The sequence below is a fragment of the Dasypus novemcinctus genome, chromosome 11 (assembly GCF_030445035.2).
Source record: "Dasypus novemcinctus isolate mDasNov1 chromosome 11, mDasNov1.1.hap2, whole genome shotgun sequence".
Lineage (NCBI taxonomy): Eukaryota > Metazoa > Chordata > Mammalia > Cingulata > Dasypodidae > Dasypus > Dasypus novemcinctus.
Genome location: NC_080683.1, coordinates 112,184,780 through 112,206,617, shown reverse-complemented (window position 1 = coordinate 112,206,617; position 21,838 = coordinate 112,184,780). Strand labels below are relative to the sequence as shown.

The 21,838-nt window shown below is 41.9% G+C and overlaps 1 protein-coding gene and 1 pseudogene across 3 annotated transcripts; one reads left to right on the top strand and one right to left on the bottom strand.

Annotated features, from left to right (window-relative positions):
- Nucleotides 1-746: 746 nt before the first annotated feature.
- LOC101435802 (ELL-associated factor 1-like) lies at nucleotides 747-4,841 on the bottom strand (annotated as a pseudogene).
- Nucleotides 1,076-18,536, top strand: VNN2 (vanin 2). Of its 3 annotated transcripts, XM_004483638.4 has the most exons (9): nucleotides 5,181-5,345; nucleotides 7,038-7,253; nucleotides 7,978-8,209; nucleotides 8,328-8,458; nucleotides 10,927-11,119; nucleotides 13,499-13,787; nucleotides 14,803-15,176; nucleotides 16,127-16,297; nucleotides 17,501-18,536. In XM_004483638.4, the coding sequence occupies exons 3-9, from the start codon at nucleotides 7,997-7,999 to the stop codon at nucleotides 17,675-17,677; spliced, it is 1,548 nt and encodes a 515-aa protein (XP_004483695.1). In that variant the 5' UTR covers nucleotides 5,181-5,345; nucleotides 7,038-7,253; nucleotides 7,978-7,996; the 3' UTR covers nucleotides 17,678-18,536. The 3 variants fall into 3 exon arrangements, with proteins under 3 accessions (XP_004483698.1, XP_004483695.1, XP_004483697.1); XM_004483641.4 differs by lacking the exons at nucleotides 5,181-5,345; nucleotides 7,038-7,253 and adding an exon at nucleotides 1,076-1,176; XM_004483640.4 differs by lacking the exon at nucleotides 7,038-7,253 and having other exon boundaries at nucleotides 5,197-5,345.
- The last annotated feature ends 3,302 nt before the right edge of the window (nucleotides 18,537-21,838 follow it).

The window sequence follows — 21,838 nt, the reverse complement described above, 5'->3', positions numbered from 1 at the left end:
CATTTCTGGGCAGGCTGCACATTCTTTCGCGCTGGGCGGCTCTCCTTGCGCATGGGGCTCCCCTACTTGGGGGACACCCCTGCGTGGCACGGCACTCCTTGCGCGCATCAGCACTGCGCATGGGCCAGCTCCACACGGGTCAAGGAGGCCTGGGGTTTGAACCGCGGACCTCCCATGTGGTAGACGGACGCCCTAACCAATGGGCCAAGTCCATTTCCCTAAGCCCCCTCTTGATATAGAGGTGGAGTGGACACAACCATTCCAAGGTCCACAGAATGGAGGAATAGAGTATGGATTAGAGTGGACTTACTGATATTCTATTCATGAACTATTGTGATTAGTAATCGAAGAAAATGTGGCATTGGTGTGGAGAAAGTGGCCATGGTGGCTGCTGGGGGTAGGGAGTGGGAGGAAGAGATGTGATGTGGATGCATTTTTGGGTGTTGGAGTTGTCCTGGGTGATGCTGCAGGGACAGTTACCAGACATTGTATGTCCTCCCATGACCCACTGGGTGAACTGTGGGAGAGTGTGGGCTATGATATGGACCATTGACCATGAGGTGCAGTGGTGCTCAGAGATGTATTCACCAAATGCAATGAATGTCTCATGATGATGGAGGAGGTTGTTGTTATGGGGGGAGGAGTGGGGTGAGGGGGGTGGGGGGGTATATGGGGACCTCCTATTTTTTTAATGTAATATTAAAAAAAAAAAAAACACACACACACACACATGAGAAAATCACCCATCACGCCAGGTTAAAGATCTGAAGACCCAAGAGCCCCAGAGCCTCAGAGCCGCGCCACCCCATCTTCCTCGTAGCGATGGACTCCATGCTAGAGGAGACCGGTTTTGCAGCATATTTGTCACCAAAAAGTAGATTTCGAAAGATCTGGCTTGGGACATCACGGCCACTGCCGGATGTGCTCAACTGCAAGTCATCTCTGAGGGTGTTCCTGATCTGCTTCCTGGCCAGCTGGCTCTGCTGGCGCCTGTGGCCTGCTGCCGTGGGGCTCCTCGTGTAGAGGCTGTGGCTGAGAGGCCGGCGCTGTGCTCGCCTCGGCGGCTGGGGCTGTCGTCCTCGCCGCCCGAGTTGCTCTCGCTGCTGCGGCTCGTCTGCTCCGCCGTGTCCACTTCAGCCCTCAGCTCTCTTTTAATGCCATCCAGTGGAGGCTCAGGTGAGGGGTTATCTTTCAAGGGAGCAGTCTGGGGTCCAATCGGAGGCTTTGTTGGAGCTCTGAATGGCATAGGTGGCGGAGGTGGCGGCGGCTGCAATGGCAGCTGTCATGGCAGCTACAATGGCTTTAGGAGGGCTAGTGGGCTGCTGATCCATTTAGGCCTGGATTTTACTGCTGCCCTCAGCTCTTGTGCTCTTGACCTGAATGCTGCTACTGAGTTTTTTCCAGCACATGTTCACCAGTGTCATGATTAATAATAAGCTCAGAGTCTTTTTGATAAAGTCATTTGTTCCCCTTGAACAGTCACGGACGGTGTGTACCCAGGGATAGTGGCTGGGTAATTGTGGCTTCATCTCCTTGGCCAGTTTGAAGCTCTCCTTCACAGGCAGTGTCTAGAGATTCTGGCTTGAAATCATAGTGAATGGTGTGGAAGGCCCGTGGGAAGCTTCTCGAAGCTCCCCCGAGCAGCAGGCAGTGCTGTTTGCCATCCGGTACTGGGTTCACGGTCCTGTTTGTGACCCTGTACAGGCCTCGTGCCAGGCCCAGAGCTCTCCTCCAACTGCCTTTTAATTAGGACATTTACAAGGCACTCGTCAATTTTCCTTATTCCCCTCCACCCCAATTTACCTTCTCAGTAGAGATTTGCAAGTGCATAGATCTTTCTCCCAAAAGGGAGGAAATTAATTTGGAGCTCTTAGGCCCAGATTCAACAGACCAGGATAAAGAATCAAGACCCATACATATTCCCGTCCTTTCAGTCAAAGAGATAAAATTTAAACACCACCCTCTTTGCCACGCGGCTCCAACCCGTTGTTGGTCCACATGGCCTAGGGATACGGGCCACATTCTTCCTGCCCCACCTACCCCTGCCCTCAGGAACTTCTCCTAGACCTTGACCTCCAAAACATTCTAACTTTCCCTCCTTCCAGGACTATGTGTCAATCAAGGGCACTTTTCGGGCTTGTGGGAATGGGATTCCCGATTTTTCTATGGTGGCTCAACTTTATATATCTTGCTTAAAGCTAAACCAATGGAGCCCTTTATTTGGGATGAAACTAGTCAAAATTCTTTTAAGGAAATAAAACAGTTTGCTCTACTCTCCGCCTCTAAGACACACTAATTATAAATTGCTTGCTTTCTCCTTGTGCATGAAGGAGAAGGGAATGCCTTAGGTTTCCTTATGCAAAAGCAGGGAAGCTACCATAGACCTCTGGGATACAATAGTCAGTAATGGGTGCCCTAGCCAAGGGACACGCCCTTGCATGAGGTCCATTGCTGCGATGGCAAAACTTTCAATTGAAGAAGTAATTGTGAGATCTCCCTTAACTATTGTTTATGTCCCTCATTCTGCTGAAGACCTTTCTACAATTAGATTAACTTCTTACCAAGTTCTGTTGCTTTCCCCTCCCAATGTCGACATCCTCTGTTCACTGTCACAGCCTTAATCCTGCTACTTCCTACTGTTCACCGGTCATAAACAACTTACATAATCTTGTTTTTCTTTAAAAATCTTTGCCTGAGGGAGTTGGGTGTAGCTCAGCGGTTGAGTGCCTGCTTCACATAGATGAAATCAAGGTCCCAGGTTCAATCCCCGGCACCATCTTAAATATATATATATATACACCCTTTTCTGGAAGACACTAGATGAGATATGTTGCTTGAATCCATGCTCCCTGAATTGCAATTCTTTTATTATTATTATTATTTTATTTACTTCTCTCCCCTCCCCCCCCCCATCGAATTGCAATTCTAAGACCCCAAATTAACACCTTTATTTCTGCAGCTTAGTTTGTGTTTGATATTTCTTGGTTAACACATGCCTTATGATTTTGCAAGTATTAAAACAAATGACAAAAAAGTTTAAAATATGTGACAACGGTAGCAGAAATACTTTGAACAAAGAAAAAGAATAAGTCAAAACTATCAAAGGAAATATGAGTATACGTTTATTATTTTAAAATATGTATTTGTATTCTTCTAAATGAATTGAGAATTAATATTTTATGCAGATGAGTTTAGAATATTAGAATTAAAAATAAGTTATCCTTCGTGCTAAAATTATATTGTACCCTATACATATATTATATGACCTACACAGTAAGCCAAAGGAAAAATAAAAAGGGCAACTTCAAAAATCACACATAGATTACACCAATGCAAGGCATTACTGAAAGGGCAGTGTAAAAAAACTCACACACAGGTTTTATTTTATTATTAAACTTTTTACCTTGAGATAATTGTAGAGTCACACACAGTTGTGAGAGATAAAACAAAGAGGCTCCTGTGCATCCTTTACCCGGTTCCACCTGGCAATATCACAATACCTTGGTGGGTCACCGATACCACCCAGACAGCCAAAGTACAGAACATTCTCCTCAGCACAGGTCTTTCAACAGCCACACCCACTTCCCTTCCATTGCCACCCACTCCTTAATCGCTGGCAACCACTCATTTCTGTTTTTCGATTTTGTCAATTCAAGAATGTTGATGGAATTAACAGTATGTTATATTTCAGGTTTGGCTTTTTTCACTGAGGGTCACACCCTCGAGGCCCTTGCAAGTTGCTGCTCGGGTCACTAGTTCATTTCTTTGTATTGTGGAGTAGTGTTTACCCCCTGGTGTAATGTTTCCTGTGTTGCAAGATACCTGAGTTGGTTCTGGTTTTCAGCTATTACAAATAAAGCTTGTGTCCAGGATTTTGTGTGACACTTGTGTCCAGGATTTTGTGTGAACCTAAGCCTTCATTTCCCTGGATAAATGCCTCTACCTGGTGGGAAATGAGGCAGTAAAAGTAATGATGATAATGGCAAGTATTATTAGGCACATAGGATGTGCTGAGTACTATTATTACCATCAGTTTGCACATGAGGGAAACTGAGGCATGATAGGTTCCACGTAACTTGCCCACAATCCCACAGGGCGGAAGTGGTTCCAACCCAGGCTCTGGTTCGGGGCTGTGTCCTCAGCCATTCCCCCAAATTGCCTCTTGTAACTATTGTGAGCAAAAAACTCATACTGATGGATGTAGGATGACTGAATACCTGAAAGTAACTTGTTTCTATCCCTGTTGCTAAGCTACAAAGAAAAGAATTGTATGTAAATCAGAAGGTAATGAAATGCAACCCTCTCTTTGGGCCAAATTCCGCTTTCGGTGGTCAAGAATATCCTGTTGAAGCAGTGAAGTATGAAAACCAGCTTCAACCAGTTGGCGCGACCTGTGCGAGCAGCCCCTCGCTGTCCTCACTTCTACTTGCTTAATTAACATAGTAAAATCGCCACCCAGGGGTGGAGTTGTCTGCCCCTTTCTTGATCATGCAATGTATGTGCAAGCGTGATTTCCTGAATATGCTAATCATACAATTATTATAACCAGCTATGTGTGTTCATCCATATGTATAAAAACGAATGCATAATCAAAGCAAATGCTAAGTAGTAACTTGGGTATTTAAACAAGAGTGAAACTGCAGCACGGGGAGTCGGGTCTGAGTCACTTTGGACTGGCCTTGGTGCCTTACCTCTGCAGACGTAGTGAATATGAGTTTGCCTAACTCTCGTGTTGAAGTTTTCTTCATGCCGTCTCTGGTTATCCATAAAGGCCTTGCTTCGAGGCCTAACAATACCACCAAGTTAACATGAACTAGATGCCGGATCGTTCGGAATTCCATTATCTCCCCCTTGGGGAAAGGTCTAGAGTGGGAGCCACATTACAGTCCAAGAATAATATGCTAAAGAGAAAGACGTTTACATGTGCTTGAGAAGTAACAGGCTTGCAGGTGAGAGGCCAGGGTGGGTGCCTGTCTTGCTGAACGTGCTCACAGCCAGTAGAAATGTCAGCATTCCACCTGGCTTGTGTCCCCTGGCCCTGGGGCTGCTTGATAGCAAATCCCAGAAATGAGAATTGCTTGGCTCGGCTAAGCAGCCGCTGGCTCCCACTCCTGGCTGCTGCCAAGGGCTCTGAGTGCTCTGAGCAGCTGCTGCTGGGATTGTCCCCCTGTCGGCCTGTCACCCCAGAAGGGCCGGCCAGAAAGCGAAAGCAAAACACAGTCGGCCGGGGTGGCCGCAAGCGCGCAGGCCTTGCAAAGCCAAAGCCGATGGGACCCAGGGCGGTGGAGGGCTTCACCCGGACAGCAGCTGGAAGCACGTTTCCTCACCTCAAACGTGCATTTTAGGTAACGGAGGGCGTAATGATAGCGCGGCATTGTGAACATAATTAACAGCACTGGATATATATTTGAATGTGTTTAAAAGGGGGAAATTTGGGGTTGTATATATATTAGAAGAAAATTTTTTAAAAAATCTGTAGGACTGTACAACACAGTGAACCCTAAACCACAGACTATAATTAATAGTACAATTCTACATATGTCCTTTCTTCCATTGCAATATAAACTACACTAATGCAAGGTGTTATTGATAGGGTGGTATATGCGGGCTCTGAATTTTATGCAAGGTTTTTCTGTACCTACAACTTTTCTAATAAAAAATAAGTAGGGAAGCAGAAGAGGCTTAAGCAGTTGAGTGCCACATGGATGGTCCTGGGTTCAGTTCCTGGTGCCTCCTAAATAAGACAAACAAACAATGAGCAGACATCAAGCAAGAACAATGAGCAGGCATCAAGCAAAAACAAAATGAGCAGGGAGCAGATGTGGCTCAAGCAGTTGACTACCTGCTTCCCACACGGGAGATCTTGGGTTCAGTTCCCAGTGTTCCTAAAGGAAAAAAAACAAACAGATAACAAGCCGACAATGAACGAAATACAATAAGTGTATAGTACAAGTTGTGAACTTACAAAACAAACATGCATATCATGATACAGGACTCCCATATATCACCCCACCCCTAGCACCCTGCATTGTTGTGAAACATTTGTAACAAATTATAATATGAAAGCGCATCATCAAAGTGTTACTGCTAACTATGGTTACTCTTGTCATTTGGTGTATTTTTCCTCAAACTCACCCTATTTTTTTTTGTATGTGTTCATAAATCATACAATTTCTCTAAACAGTACAATCAATGACATTTGGTATAAATCACAGACTTGTGCACTCACCACACTTCAATCAATATCAGAGCATTTTCATTACTCCAAAAAAAGAGAAAAAAAACAACAATAAACAAACCACTATCATACACATGTGTTAGATTTCCACTTATTTTTGAATCTTAGAAGAACCTTGTGAAGGAGGCAGTGTAGATACAATCGCCTGAACTTTTATTTATTTATTTATTTTTAGGAGGTACTGGCAATTGAACTCAGGAATCTTGTACATGGGAAGCAGGAGCTCAACCACTGAGCTACACCTGCTCCTCTACCTGAACTTTTAGAGAATAAAAGTTCAAAGAAGTGGAGTCACATGAAAATACACCCCTCATAAGTACAAGCTGAAACTATACCTCTCGTCTTCCTACTCTTGAGAAATTAGAGGAAATAAGATTTATCAAATTGCAAGTTTACACACCAGTACAACTGAGGGATGATCAGATTTCCAATTAAACAAATATTTGGGTTTTGGCTGTTTTTATAGTGACTCTTTGGTCAAATAATTTTTAATCGCTTTTAACTTTTCACCTTTGTAATGAATCTCATTAATCCTAAAATATAAAATAGGGTGTAGGACTTATTAGCAAAGGCAGAATCAATCATTATTCTTTGAGGTAAAGTAACTACTGTATTTTCTAACTGAGATAAACTTTGGACTTGAAGCCTCACATCGCCAATCACCTTTATGAACATGAAACTGCAAACTTTTGAAGTTCTCTGGCCTGAATTAGTTTTCTGCTTCTGAAGATTAAAAAAGAAGTCAATTCCTTCTATGGCAAATGTTGGTGAAGATCATGTTTTTCTTTACCTTTCACAGATCATCACATCTTTTAAACTGTTGCTTCATTTACTGGCTTCTGGTTCTTCCATGCAATTTCCTTTGTTACTCAGAATTTCAGTTGCTATGACAGGATCTTGAAATGCTGCCAAGAGAAAAACAAGAACTTGCTCATCTTGACTTCACATCACCTTCCTTTTTTCCTACAGCCCAAAGGCCCTAATAAATTACCATCCTGTCTTTGACAACCACAAGGTGAGAAAAACATCCAGATGAATTGAGGAAATTAAGAAGTGAAAGGAAAAGTCCCTGGTGGTCCCTGATGGTTCCTTGAAGTCTGGGGCCACCCACCTTTTCTCCTCTGGCCCCATCCTAGAGAGCAGCACCTGGAGAGGCCATGCTTCAGATAATAGGGACGCAGCAGTGAGGAAAGGAGATGCAAGCATCCTGCAAGCATCCTGCTCTCCCGGTGCGAAGGTTCTTAGTCTTCAATGACAAAAGGAAAGTCAGAACAGAGTGTCACTCGGTGAATTTTGTTCTGTAGTACATTCTCCTAAGAGTAAACGATTTTTGAAGTTTACCCTCTCCTAAAAACAAATAGGATATATCATTCAACAGAGCTAAAATAAATTGTTGCCTAGTTTTTGTTAAAAAAAAAAAGTTTGTGGCAATAGGATTTTTAACATGAGAATTGATTTAGGGACTACATTCTTTCTATTATGAAAAAGACCCAATTGTATTATTTTTGAATTTTGGTTTTTAAAAATTTGGCTCCGTCGTATCAAGAGTACATGCTGTTAAAGCCTTAGCATTCTTTTTGACTGTACTCATTGAACTGCAAGATTATTTTCCCCAGAAATTGTCAGGCTTATAATGTATTCATAAGAGTATAAAGTACAAACCTAATTCTAGCAAGTGATACGTTATAGAAACCTTCCCCCTTCTATAAATACTGCAAGGATGTTACTTTCATTTTCAGAAATCTCTAAACTTCGGCCATGATCACGTCACCTTTTCTACCTTCGGCAGTAGTTTTGGCCCTAATCATTCTGAATGTCGGTGCACTGGGCACTTTTAAAGCTGCCGTGTACGAGCATGCTGTGATATTGCCAAACCAAACACTCAGAGTTGTTTCTCAGGAAGATGCGCTGCTCTTGATGAACAAGAATCTAGATATCCTGGAGGCAGAGATAAAGCAGGCAGCTCAGCAGGTATTTTCTTTCTGCTGGTCAGAACTTGTGAGAGAGAATGAGAGCTGGTGGAGCCTGGCGTGTTGAGTTGTCTCTTTGTACGTGAAGGAATTATTTTGATTTGTCTTGCTCTGAACAGGGTGCTCAAATCATTGTGACTCCAGAAGATGCCCTTTATGGTTGGACTTTCACCAGGGAGACTGTTTTCCCTTATCTGGAGGACATCCCAGACCCCCAGGAGAACTGGATTCCATGTCAGAACCCCCAGAGGTAGTTTAATTATTTGTGGGTTGTTTAATTATCCTGGCTATTTGGGGAGGGGCGGGGCGGGGGAGTTGTAATTCTCTAAAATGTACATAGGGTAATTTATCCTGAGTTATCATTATCCTGTATGTGATGTCTTGTTACATTAATCTTGGCAGTTGTTATATATTAAAGAAACATACATGTATAACTTTTAATACTATTTTATGATTGAAAATATTAAATTTGGAGAACTATGTAAATGGGGTATATAGTACTAGGAAAACTAAGGGGAAGAGAACCTCATGGATACATGTAGGGTCTTCATTTTTGAAGTGAACAATGAGTTGTATTTGGAAACTATTCCATGGTCTCTACTGAATGGACCTCATTTCAATTTCCTAGAGTCTGTTTCCCAGGCAAAAATGCCTCACAAGGTACTTTGTAGGAATTCCAAGTCCTTCTGCTTTGACACTTTGTATTTTCCTGGGCCTGTGAAGATACTTTTCCATGAAAAAGGGGATCTGGAAACCTTCTAGTTAGAAATTTTAATAAAAATGTAAAGCCTTTACTATATAAGTATATTCATAATACATAAACCCTACTGAAGATTATTTAAGTACAGACTGCCCACTTCCAAACTGTAAGTAATAGGGACCTCACTCTTTCACACTCATTCCCTCTCTTTCCCTCTCTTACACTTGTTCTCATTCCTTTACCTCAAGAGAAGTTTATCAAACATACTGTTGTTATGTTCTTGTTGGAGGACTTTGGATATCACACTTTTTCTTCATTTCTAATGTTTCTGAAGCTCTGGAGAGATTGACTACACAAAGAAAGCACGTTGGGTGACTTGGTGGTGGACATTTCTACCTCCCCATCCTTCCTGTTCTAAGCAGTCTCCTTATGGTGCTTGTAAGAAACTTTCTATCTTTTGGGTGAGAAGAGAAGTCAATAACTGGAGTCTCTCTTCACAGAAAAGTTTTGAGAATTGGGACAATCCAGTTTTTTGTTTTTGTTTTTGTTTTTTATCTCCTAGTAGGCTTGAGTTCTGGATTTTCTGTTACAAACAGCAAATGTTGCAAATTTGTGGAAGAGTCAATGATCATGGTAATAAGGGAGCTAGTGAAGGCTGGGGTGAAAGTGGTGCCAGGGGTTTGTTTATAGTTAGTTAAACCTTTCTTGGTAGCTCCAGAATGAAGGAACAAGCTCTGATTGCTGAGATGGGAAGCTGCAGAGCGTTTGGAGCTGAGGAGTGACTTGCTCTGACTCCTGTCCTCAAAGGCTGTCCTTGGGTTTTTTGGGGAGAGGACTCATGAGGCCAGGGCAAAGCAGAGAGACCATTTGGGAAGCTGTTGTGATCACCCTGGCTAGAGAAGATTGGACCTTGAGTAGGATGGAAGAAGTGGAGGTGTAAGGAGTGGTCAGATTATAGAATCATTTTAGATGTCAAGGGGTCAGGATTTGCTGCCAGATTGGTTGTAGAGCATGAGAGGTAGACAAACATCCCGTGTGCTTTGGCCTGAGCAGTTTTGAGGCATGGAATTGCCATTTACAAGACAGGGAGCCCAGAGGGAGTAGCAGATTTGGGGATGGCAACTGGAATTTGATCCTGGGTGTGTTAATTTTGAGCTGCCCTTTAGGTATCCAAGTGGAGCTGTCAAGTGGGCCGTTACATATGCCACATGGCATGAAAGGAGCAGGGTAGGGTTGGTGACAGAATTGGAAGTCGGTTTACAGATGGCGTTTTACACTATGAGACTGAATGACTTCGGCTACACATGGAGTGAGTGTGGTTAGAGAAAAGAAAAAGTCTAAGAATCGAATTCTGGACAGTTCCAATGTTTAGACTTGGGTTGATGAGGAGGAAGCTGCAAAGGACACAGAGAAAACCAGCCAGGAGTGGGAGAATCATGAGAAAGTGCAGGAAGCCAGGAAGTGTTTGCAGGAGGAGCGTGTGACACACAATGTCAGCTGCTGCAGTAGAAAAGTAAGATGAGAACAGGATAGAGGTGGAGGTCGTTGTTGACTTTCCTAAGAGTTGTCAGGTGGCATTGGAATGACAGACGAAAGCTGATTGGAGGGCTTCAAAGGAGCAGGGAGGAGGTTGGAGTGGGGATGGCAAGATGACAGCTCTTTGAAGACGCTTTGTCTTACAAGGGGAGCTGAGAAATGGAACTATTTGGAAGGGCATGTAAGGTCAAGAGAGGTTTTTTTATTCTGTTACATTTTCATGCTGATGGAGTGATCCAGTAAAGAGACAATTGATGACACAGGGGAGTGAATTAAGGAACTGCTGGAACAACAAATAAGGTGTAGGAAAAATTCATGAAGTTTAAGTATAATTTGTGACTTTCATAATGTGATTTTTTAATGAGTACTTATGGCTATGTCACACTTTGGCTCTTGCTATTGCTATTTTGATTTCTGTATGAAATGACTACAATACTAAAATACTTGTGAAAATGAAATGTCTGAATTAAAACTTCACTTAGATTTGGTCACACACCAATACAAAAAAGACTCAGCTGCCTGGCCAAGGACAACTCTATATATATCCTGGCAAATATTGGGGACAAAAAGCAGTGCGATTCCCGGAACTCCGCCTGTCCTCGCAATGGTTATTATCAATACAATACCAACGTTGTGTATGATAAAGAGGGAAAACTGGTGGCGCGTTACCATAAGGTAAGAAGCTCTTCTACCAGAGCAACTGATCAATTGGTCGGCATTTGTCTATTTAGTGTCTGATCTCTGGAAGCTTTGGGATTGTTTGGGAACTTAGAGTATGTACAGTCAGTTAAGATATAATGCAATGTGTTATATATGATTATATAAGATTAATTTTTTAAAAAGAATCGTGTGTCCCAAAATGCATTTTGAAATAGAAAACTTTAACAGTATTAAGAGGGATTGGAAACAGCCTTGGGGAGGATCTGGCTGAAAGTTAGTAAGACTGACTGACCCTGGGCTGGTCTAGGGATGTTTAATACAGAATAGCAGGGGAGCGCAGGGTATCCCCAGCCACCCCAATATGAGCACACACACATACCTTAATGTATATGTTTAAATAAGTCAAGTTTATTAATGTATACTAATAAAGTACACAATTCGTCCAAAGTGTACCATCAGTGGTATTTGGTATAATCATAGTTGTGAGTTCATCACTTCAATGATTATTAGAGCATTTTCATTATTTCAATAATTATAATAAACAAAAAACAGACAAACAAGAAAATTCCTCACTTCTCAATCTCTGTGTGTTACCCCCACTGTACATAGCTAGTGTTTCTGGCTATTTGATCCAAAGTGTATACTGAATAGCTTTTAGTATAATCACGATGTTATATATTCATCACCTTAATGTGTTTTTGATGGCTTGTTAACTGTCCTGGCCCTGTGCGAGGCACTCTGTACACATGTTCTCATCTAAATCTACATTTAACACTCTGAGATGAGCTGTTTTATCTCCTAGTAAATGAATGCTCAGAGAAGTTAGGTAATTTGTCCAAGGTCACAAAGCTAGTGCAGAAGAGTGGGAATTTAGATCTGAATTAGTCAGGCTCTAACATTCCACATTTTTCTACCAAATTATTATGACCTTTGAACTTGTTTCCTCTTTAGTAAAAGATTTATAATCATGCTTTATGTAAAGCACTCGAGGTCTAAGTGAGGTAATGCTGTAGGAACTTGCTTCATAAGCTGTAATGCATTATGTAAATGTTGCTTTGGTTTATTAGTTGAAGCTCCGCAGTGGTGTGTGTGTGTGTGTGTGTGTGTGTGTTTCCGGGAGGGGTGTAGAGAACTTGCTGGGCAGCAGAAAGTGTGACCGAACCCTCTGGGTAGGCAGACTGACTGGCCGTGGGCAGTGGGGCCTAGACCCGAGGCTGGCGAGGTCTGTCTTAGGAATCTGCATTTCACTCCCTATATAACAAGGCGTCTCTAGAGATTCTTATCAAAGGGAGGAATAAAGTGGCATTTTAGAAAAAATCAAACCTGTTTTAGAATGTAGCCTCAACCCTATTGGAAAGACGTAATAATGGCCCAGGGCTGAGATAATTTTGTTGTATGTCTGTAGTAAGTAATTTTAATATTGATACAAAAGATACCAAGGAGACTGTAATCCAGATTCCATCTTGCATTGAAATGGTAGAAAGTTGCTTTCAAAACGGTGTGAATAAGTTTCATATGAATGAATTGCTTTGCTTTACATCAAGTCATAAAAATGCTCTCACTATTTTCTATAATGGTTATTACCCTCGTATAGATTTAATTTGCAGTCATAATATTTTTAGTTTTATCTATGAATTGAAAAAGAGTAAAACATTCCATAGATCACCATTTTCTACTAGACTGGGCAGGGAGATAGGTTGGCCTTTTATATAGACTTGTGATGTGGTCAAAGTGACTGTTATTTGTTTACCCATACGGAATCAGGGAGAATTAGAGATAAATACTCTTTTCATCGGTAATATTTTAGAGCTGTTTTACTGAGATATATTCACATACCATACAATCCATCCAAAGTGTACAATCAATGGCTTTTAGTGTAATCACAGTGTTGTGCACTCATCACCACAATCAATTTTAAAACATTTTCATTACTCCAAAGTCATCAGTAATTTGGGAAGCGGAGTAAGAGCCCTGCAATTACTTTGGGTAGAACATTGTAAAGAAAGAGGTGGCATCCTTTATTCAATGAACAGATATTTATTAAACATCTATTATATTTTTAGGTATTGGGAATTCAAAGACAAGTAAGACGTGTTCACGTTTCAAGAAGCTCATAGTCTTTGCCATTTATGAGGAGTCTTTAGCTCCTTATTGAGAGAGAGAAAGGGAGAGAGAGAGAGGTGAGAGATGCTGTTGACACATGTGGTTTATTCCTTCATGTTTTCCTTGAAAGGTTGTTCCCAGTGGTTAGATTGATTTATTTCCCAGGAGATTTCCTGCTGTGCTTTTACCTAAAGCCAAGTCTATTACTCACTGTGAAAGGTTCTTATAAGTAATCTCTTCAATAAAAAAAAAAAACCCTTTACTGATTTCTGCTATGTGCATTTGTTATAGTACCATCTCTACAATGAGCCTCAGTTTAACGCCCCTAAAAGGCCGGAATTGGTGACCTTCAACACTGATTTTGGAAAGTTTGGCATTTTCACGTGCTTTGATATACTCTTTAAAGAGCCTGCAGTGACCCTGGTGGAAGAATTACAAGTGGACACCATACTGTTTGCCACAGCTTGGATGAATGTCTTGCCCTTTTTGACAGCTATTGAATTCCACTCGGCTTGGGCAATGGGAATGAGAGTCAATGTTCTTGCAGCCAACATACACAATCCCAGCCTAAATATGACAGGTAATTCATGATGGGGTGATGTTTGCAGCTTATAATTCTGGAATGTAGGGAAAATAATGCCGCTGGTATGAGCTGTCTTTATTTTTTTCCTCCTCTTTGTCAGGACTCCTCACTCTCACACAAAAGCGAGTGTTTTATTATAACAGTGGTGGTTGTGCTGAGAGCTTTTGTGTATTATGTCATTTAATCCCCATAACAGCCTTCTGAGATGAGATGGTTATTCTCATCCCAACTTTGCAGATTAGAAAACTGAGACTCAGAGAATGCAAGTAACATGCCAAAGTCTCCCTAATTAGAAAGTGGCAAAGCAGGAAACTGAGAAGAGTGATACCAGCAGAGGGTCAGGAAAGCACGTAATAGTGCTGGTTGGTGGTTAACAAATGACCCTAAAAGTTGGTTTCTTGAAACAACAAAGATTTATGATCTCACAGTTTCTATTGCTCAGGAATTTGGGAGAGGCTTAACTGGGTGGCTCTGGCTGGGGCTTCTCATGAGGTTGCGGTTAAGCTGTAGACCAGACTTGCTGTCACCAAAGGCTTGATAGAGCTGGAGAATCTCCATCACTCCCACCAGTCCTATCAATTTAGAAGGGAGTCCGTTAGGCTAGTCCACACCCAAAGAAAAAGGAATTAGATCCACCTGTTGGAAAGAGGAGTATTGAAGAAGTTAGGGGCATATTTGGAAACCACCACAATGGGGGAACAGGAGAGAATTTTGCATCACCTTTCTCTACCATTCAGGTAGAGAATGCACAGGATTTTATATTTAGTTTAATTTTCCATAATGCTAACAAATAGTCCAATTATATTAAAAGTTTATTTGAAATGAGACTATTGCATATCTATTTTGATCTCTTCCAATAGAGGGTAGAAGACATTCTTAGATGTTTAGCGTTACCAGAAGCTTGTGTTTTGTCTCAATGTGATTAACGTGTGTCGTGATAGCTTGCCCAGCTCTGACAGCAAATCAGGCAGTGTTGGTTTTTGTGCTAAAAAGTGTTGTCTTCCGTTCACAGGGAGTGGTATCTACTCACCACATTCCCCCAAAGCATACCATTATGATATGAAAACAAAGTTTGGAAGGCTCCTTCTTTCAGAGTTGGATTCACATCCCCGAGGTTCTGTATCTTACCCACCAGCTGTGAGCTGGACAACCTACGCCAAGTCCATCAAACCATTCCCAGTACAGAAACCCGCCTTCCTGAGAAGTATTTCCAGAGACGAGTTCAACTTCACGGAACTTTTTGAAAGTGCAGGAAATCTTACAGTCTGTCAAAAAGAGCTCTGCTGTCATTTAAGCTACAGAATGTTAGAAAAAGACACAAAAGAATCCTACGTTCTCGGAGCATTTACAGGACTTCACGGCAGAAGGCAACAAGAGTACTGGGAGGTAATTTCAACTCAGGTGAAAGGGAATGTTTAGGTACTAGTGGATACCAGGGTTAACTTTTCATATTTGTCCCAGGGACCTGGTGCTTTTTCTTGAGATGAAGTCCATTCACTGAGAATGTGATGACTAGAGTGATGAGAGAGAAAGAGAGAGAGATCAGGATATGGAGATAGATAGATAGATAGATAGATAGATAGATAGATAGATAGATAGATAGATAGATAGATACACACGTACATACATACATTCACTCTCTAGGATTAAGCAGATGTATTTGTAATGGGAGTTAAGTATAATCTGGTTGCTTGGTTTGAGCATTTTTTTATATTGTTAACATGACCGTGGTTGACTCTCCATTTAACTAACGAACTACCTTGCATACTGTGGGGAATTTCAAGAAGAAGGCTTACCTCACTAGCTTTGCTGACCTGTCTGAATAGAAACATCACTGTTTCCTTAGTTTCTCTGGTAATCAGATGTCCTGGTCCTTATATTCTCTTCCAATGACAAATTTTAAAAATTTCTTTTTTGGTGTTGGCTGTGAATTTGTATTTCCTGATTTTTTTTTTTGTATCCTGCTAAAGAAAAGGAGATGGGAAAAAGAGGTCAGGTGCAGGGGTATTCAAAATTATAATCATCCCTTCAGCTTCAGTGCTACTTTCTCCACTTCTTTGGGCTCACTGCCACAATTGATCTGCCAAACTAATAGTTTCAATCTAACTCTAAACTGGCCCCTATCTTTCAATCTATTTATTTTCTATGAAGCTGTTTTTCTAACCATTTGTCATTTCTAATAAAGCAGGTAATTATAAAAGTAACATGGTCCAAATCCCATTATCAAAGGGAGAAAGAACATACTTGCCGTGCTGTGAACAAACCCAATGCAGCAGTCCCAGGACAAGTAATATACACAGAGGGTATTATATTTTGTCCTCATCTCTTCCATATAGGTATGTACAATACTGAAATGTGAAGCTAATAATTTCATGACTTGTGGACGGACAGGGGAAACTGCTTCTACAAGATTTGAAATGTTCTCCCTAAGTGGCACATTTAAAACAGAGTATGTCTTTCCTGAAGTGTTACTTGATAAAATTCACCTGTCACCCGGAAAATTTGAGGTAGGAGGATTTTAAGAGTATTTGCATTTTATCTGTCCTCTGATGTCAAGTGAAAATGGCATTAGCAACTGAATCAGTCAATGTTTTGCTTTGTAATAAACTACCTCAAAACTGAATTACTTTAAACAGTAACTATTTATTTAGCCAAGGTTTTATGGATTGGTAGTTTGAATTGGATGTAGCCACAGTGTTCTAGGGCTGACTCAGTTGACCTTGGCTGGGCTGGTCCTTGGGTCTGCTATCAGTTGGTGGGTTGGTTGGGGCTGGAGGTTTGTGATGGATAGCAGTGTTGGAATCTGGGATAATTGGGGCCACTTTCTCCATTTGGTCTAGTCACTCATCTTCCAACAAGCCTGGGCCTGTTCACTTGTCAGTCAAAGGATTCTGAGAGTATCAAGAGGGAAAATCACAATGTGCAAATTCTTTTTCAAGTCTCTCTTTGCATCGTGTTTGCAAATATCTCATTGACCAATGCATGTCACATGAGCAGGGCAGATTCAAGGCGTGGAGAAATAAATGATGCAGACCTCTCAGTGAGAAGAGCTCCAAAATCACATTGCAAAAGGGCCTGGAAACAAGAAAGGGGAAATTTCATGACTATTTTTACAACATAAGCAGCTAATTATAAAGGATAACATTGTGTTAGAATAACAGAAGATACCTAGAATTTATGAGCCTGATGCACAATTCATTGAAGAATGTTTGTTTATCTATTTTTAAAATTTCTTTTAACCACTTGTGGAGCCAAGCAGAAAACTTGATATTTATTTCACAAATTCTCGTGACTGTATCACAAATTAAATTGTTCTCAAATTAGGATTAAGGCGCTGTAGGTTTATATCTGCTAGTACATTCACATGTACCCACATATACTCACACACACATAACCCACCAGTTTGGACTTTATTAATATCTTCTCTCAATTGTGGTAAACAATTGAGGGTCTCAGCAACTTGTGTGAAATCAGTGATGATTATTTAGATTTTTCAGTCGCCAAAACTCAAATCCTGGGCCCCTAGAATACCGTTAGTCTTCATTACGAATAAAATAACTGTTTCCCTTCCTCTCCTGCCTGTTTCACACTCCTCAAGCAAAAACAACTTGAGCAACAGTTATATCTAGGACTGTTTCAACATAATTAATCTGCTTAATATATTATTTTAATACAGCTGACCCTACCTTTCCCACCTTCTTTTTCTCTAGGTACTAAAGGATGGCCGTTTGGTAAACAAGAATGGGACATCTGGGCAGATCCTAACAGTGTCACTGTTTGGCAGGTGGTATGCCAAGGATGAGCTTTCCAACTCAGGCAAGACCCACAGTTCAGCAGTGCCAACGCTGGCATTAGTAATGATAGTAGCTTTGATGTATGATGTGTGATGATGGCTTAGGACATCCCTTTATCACATTTAGTTTTGCACCATATATTTTGCTATTTGTGTTGATCAGGGTCCCAAGTTTATTAAGAGACTTTGGAGGATGATCTCAGTAGTCTATGTCAGTGATTCCTAAATATTTTCATTTGTCTCAAGGATTATTTTGAAGTGATAGAGTAATCTCCGCTACCCCCTGCTCTTGTGTACTCTGAAGTGCTGCAGTGTGGTATAGTGGGAAGCATGGGTGCTTGAGTCAGCCCCTAGCTTTGTATGTGCGCATGTGTGTGTGAATGAAGCGCTTTAGGGAGAACCCATAGGCCCACTGTAAACACAGCTGTGCCCTTTGATGAGAGCAGCAGTGACTGTAATTGAGGGGTTTGTTAATGCATTGCATTTGACATTCAAGACAATTCAAACTCACCTGGCTTTCTGTGCTAATGATTAGAGGAAAGTTTGTTTCCCAATCAGATGGTGATGATGCAAGTTGTTTGAGATGTGCTAGAACGAGTATCACTTATTCTAGGTTCATATCAAAGGAGACCTGGCCCAGGGCATTTATTCCTCCAAACGATCCCACCCGGAGCCTGTGGTGTAATTTAATAAGCACACATCCCATAGCACAAAGACAGTCATGGGTAATGAGAACACAGTTTGCAATATTAGGCAGTCTACTTTGTCAAAATGGGTATATCCCATGCCACTTGAAATGTAATAGTGTATTCATTACTGATCATTTTATGCAGATATTCTGAAATGAGATATGTCTTTGAATTTTCAGATTTTTTATCTTATAGTGCCAAAATTGTCTGATAGTATTGCATTAAAAATAATAAACCTCAATAAAACTGTTTAAAAATCACAAAGTATTTATGTTTTATTTTTATATATTGCATAAGTCTATTCCTTTGGGTTCAATTTTTATATTCTACTCAAATGCACAAGGAAATTAAAACTACTTTTCTAATCAAGAGGTTACTGTTAAAAGAAGGGATATGGAGGGTATGCCCCTCTTTGTTTTTAATTTTGAGAAGATCTCATATGTTTCCTGTATCCATCAAATGGGACGTGAAGATGGTCATTTTAAGAGTGTGGTGAATGTACATGTATAGCTATAGTTCAAGTTCATCATCATCAGAATTGTGTATTCTTTTGTCTTGTCACAAAGTATGGAACATTGTTTACTCGGGGAAAGTAGACATTGTGCAATTGTTTTGCTGTGTGTACTGTCACTCCTAGACAAGGAGTTTTCACTCCCAGAAGCTTAAATTTTGATCAAAAGTCAACAGCTGCTCCTTAGCACATTGGTTTGGTAAGATACACACGAGGGACTTGTTGCAGATGCAGAGGGACAGTTCTTCTGATTCTAGCTTAGAGCTGTGCCTCAGCATGTCAAAAAATGGCCAAGGACAAAGGGAAGTATCCGTCCCTCTCCAGGAAGATAAACAGTACTTAGCACACCAGTTAGCCCACCCCCCCTCGGGCCCTCCAGCTAGCCTCTGGGCCCTCAGGCCCCATTCCCCGCTGGTCTCTAACACTCGGATCCAGCAAGTACGATCTCAGTGTTACCCCTGTGCTCCTTCTGCCTTCCACTCATCAAATTCCTTTGTAACCAAATCATTACATTAAATTCTTTTAAAATAACTGGTGTGGAGTTTGTTTTCTAGGTTGTAGCTTGCCTGATACAATGGCTATACCATTCTTCATTTGTCCACGCGTCTTCTGGTGGTTATGGTGATGATGGCCAGGCCTGCTGCGCTGGGATCCTGGGTAAGCCTGAGGACGTGCTAGCAAATAAGCCACGGATACGTCTAACTGCAGAGGCAGCCGTGTGGTCAGTGGAAGAAGCTGCATACCCATGGTCTGCAGTCCCTGACCTTGGATGCCCTTCACTCTGGAAGAGCTGGACCTTTGGGCGCACCTCTGTGAGAACACAGACAGGATGACCACGTTCTTACAGTCTTAGTCTTTTTTTCCCCCAGTGTTAAAAAAATACTATTTATTTGAAAGAAAACTTTGAATTTAGGAAAGAAGTAGCAATAACTGGCACATACATTAAGTTTCTTTTCCCTAGGTCCCAAGTAGAATAGTTCCCAGTCTTTCTACCAAGGAACCCCTCATTAGTGAAAGATTTGTCTAAAACCTAATCAGTTCAAGTTTTCCTCAAGTAATCTAAAACTGCCAATCAGAGCTTCTACTTATCGGGAGATAACCTGGTTGACAGCCTGAAATGATAGGTAACGTGAGCAAAAACAACTTTTAAAAACTTTGTTTTTAATTGAGGAGGTATGTTCCATTTTTTCAGCATCCAGAATCAGTGAATAAGTATTGTTACCTTTGCCAGGTGTTCTTTGGCCTCAGGCTGAGAATCTCAGGTCTATACACCAGACGCTGCGTAGACACACACCCAAATGAGTCACAGGATTAAGTATACTAGGTAAATAACATGGCCCCATAGATTCAAAAAGGAATAATGCATATGAGAACACGGGCTTCAGCCTGGCAAGGGGCAGAGACACAAATCACTAAAGCACAAGGGAGAACCAAGCAGGGGGGGACCAGAGAGAAAAAGGGCAGAGCCCTGGGAAGGCAGAGGAGAGGACTTTGGAGGCTTCCCGGATGAGGTAGCAACCGAGCCAGACCAGGGATGGCGAGCGGGATGTCCAGTGTGTGGGAAGGCGCCTTCAGGAGTGGAGAAAACAAACAAGCCATGTCACCATGTCACAGACGCCCAGCCCATTCGGAAGACAATGGAGGTTTGTTTTCCGTAGAAGGATATAATCTAATGAGATTATATGAAACAGAGAACCAAAACCTTCAGCTAGGCACAAGAACAGTGCTGCTTTCCATTTCTCCACAGCAACTCTATGGAGAACCTGAGAGGGCCTAGAAAACAAGAAGAGGGTAAGGCGGCTCCCAAATGCTGGTGTGATTCTGTGGCAGTGAGAGAGCTGAGGGCCACCTGCTGCCCAACTCCTGGCCGGGGGCCCCAGTCCATTGGTGCCAATACCATCCATTAGCGGGAAACTTTGTTAATGAAACTGCCTCTGAGGGGTCTGGCTCCTGACCAAAATCGTGGATTCAGACCCGATCACGGGGAATTAAGGGACTGTACCAGGCAGACCTCATGGGTCGAGGCTGTTCTCTCCACACTGGACTTGGAGCATGGCTGGTCCACTGTGGTCTCTGAGGGGAGGGGTAGTCATGGACTCGGGCCCCTGGCTGGCCACGCTCCTTGCTTAGCTGTATTCCTAGCCCAGGTGCCTCATCCAGAGGACCCCTCACCCAAAGCCTTCCCAGGAGGCTCTGCTGAGACCTTCTTGTGGGGAAAGGGGGCCCCTGAGTTTAGAGTATTCTTCCTCATTCTGACTCAGCACTCAGTACTTCTCCACTCCCAGCCCTTCCTCCTCCCTCTTCCCCTGGGTACAAAAAGTGGCAGGAGTCTTTTGTATGGGGCTTGCTCAGCAGTGAGAGCTCCCCATATCTGTGCCGATCCATCTGACCCTTGCCCAGGGCCATTCCATGTGGAAAAATGAGCCCCTGGAGGAGCTGGTGCTTCTGGTCTAGCCTCTTGCTTATACTACCACAGAAAGTGATGAGAGCTTTGACTGCTGCCTTCACTGGCGGTTGTTATCAGAATCACCCCCCGCGACACTGACAGCTGCGCTCTCTCCATTCTGCTCAGCTCTTGACAAATGGGCACAGTGATCAGAGTGGTGGGTCTGGACAGCTTGTACTCCAAAGAAGAAAAAAGACTAAACTAAAGTAAAATGGACTAACGCAGCAACTTTAATCCTTCATGTACACCTGTGCTTCAAATGCCATCCAATGTGTGAACTGTGTCCGCCACATACCTTAAACTGATTCATTGAGCATAACAAAATTGAGCACATCACCTCTTTTACACTTTCCCCCTTCACCCAAAATTAAACACCACCCAGAATAAACTCACCCCAGATAAAATGATCAACTTGAGGATCCTACCGTAAATCTACTACACTAATTCAAGATATTACAATATTCCTTTTACCTAGTAACAAAATAGTTTCATTATGAGAAATATTATAAACACTGTTAAATTAGATTCTTCTTCCTGGGGTAGTTCAAAGTCCAAAAACAGCAAATGTGTGTATTTTTCTACATTACCCTGAAAGAATAATTATCATAA

Coding starts and splice junctions, on each gene's coding strand:
- VNN2 (XM_004483641.4), top strand. CDS start 7,997: ATGATCACGTCACCTTTTCTACCTTCGGCAGTAGTTTTGGCCCTAATC. Junction 13,788..14,802: donor TCCCAGCCTAAATATGACAG/GTAATTCATGAT, acceptor TTCCGTTCACAG/GGAGTGGTATCTACTCACCA. Junction 16,298..17,500: donor TGTCACCCGGAAAATTTGAG/GTAGGAGGATTT, acceptor CTTTTTCTCTAG/GTACTAAAGGATGGCCGTTT.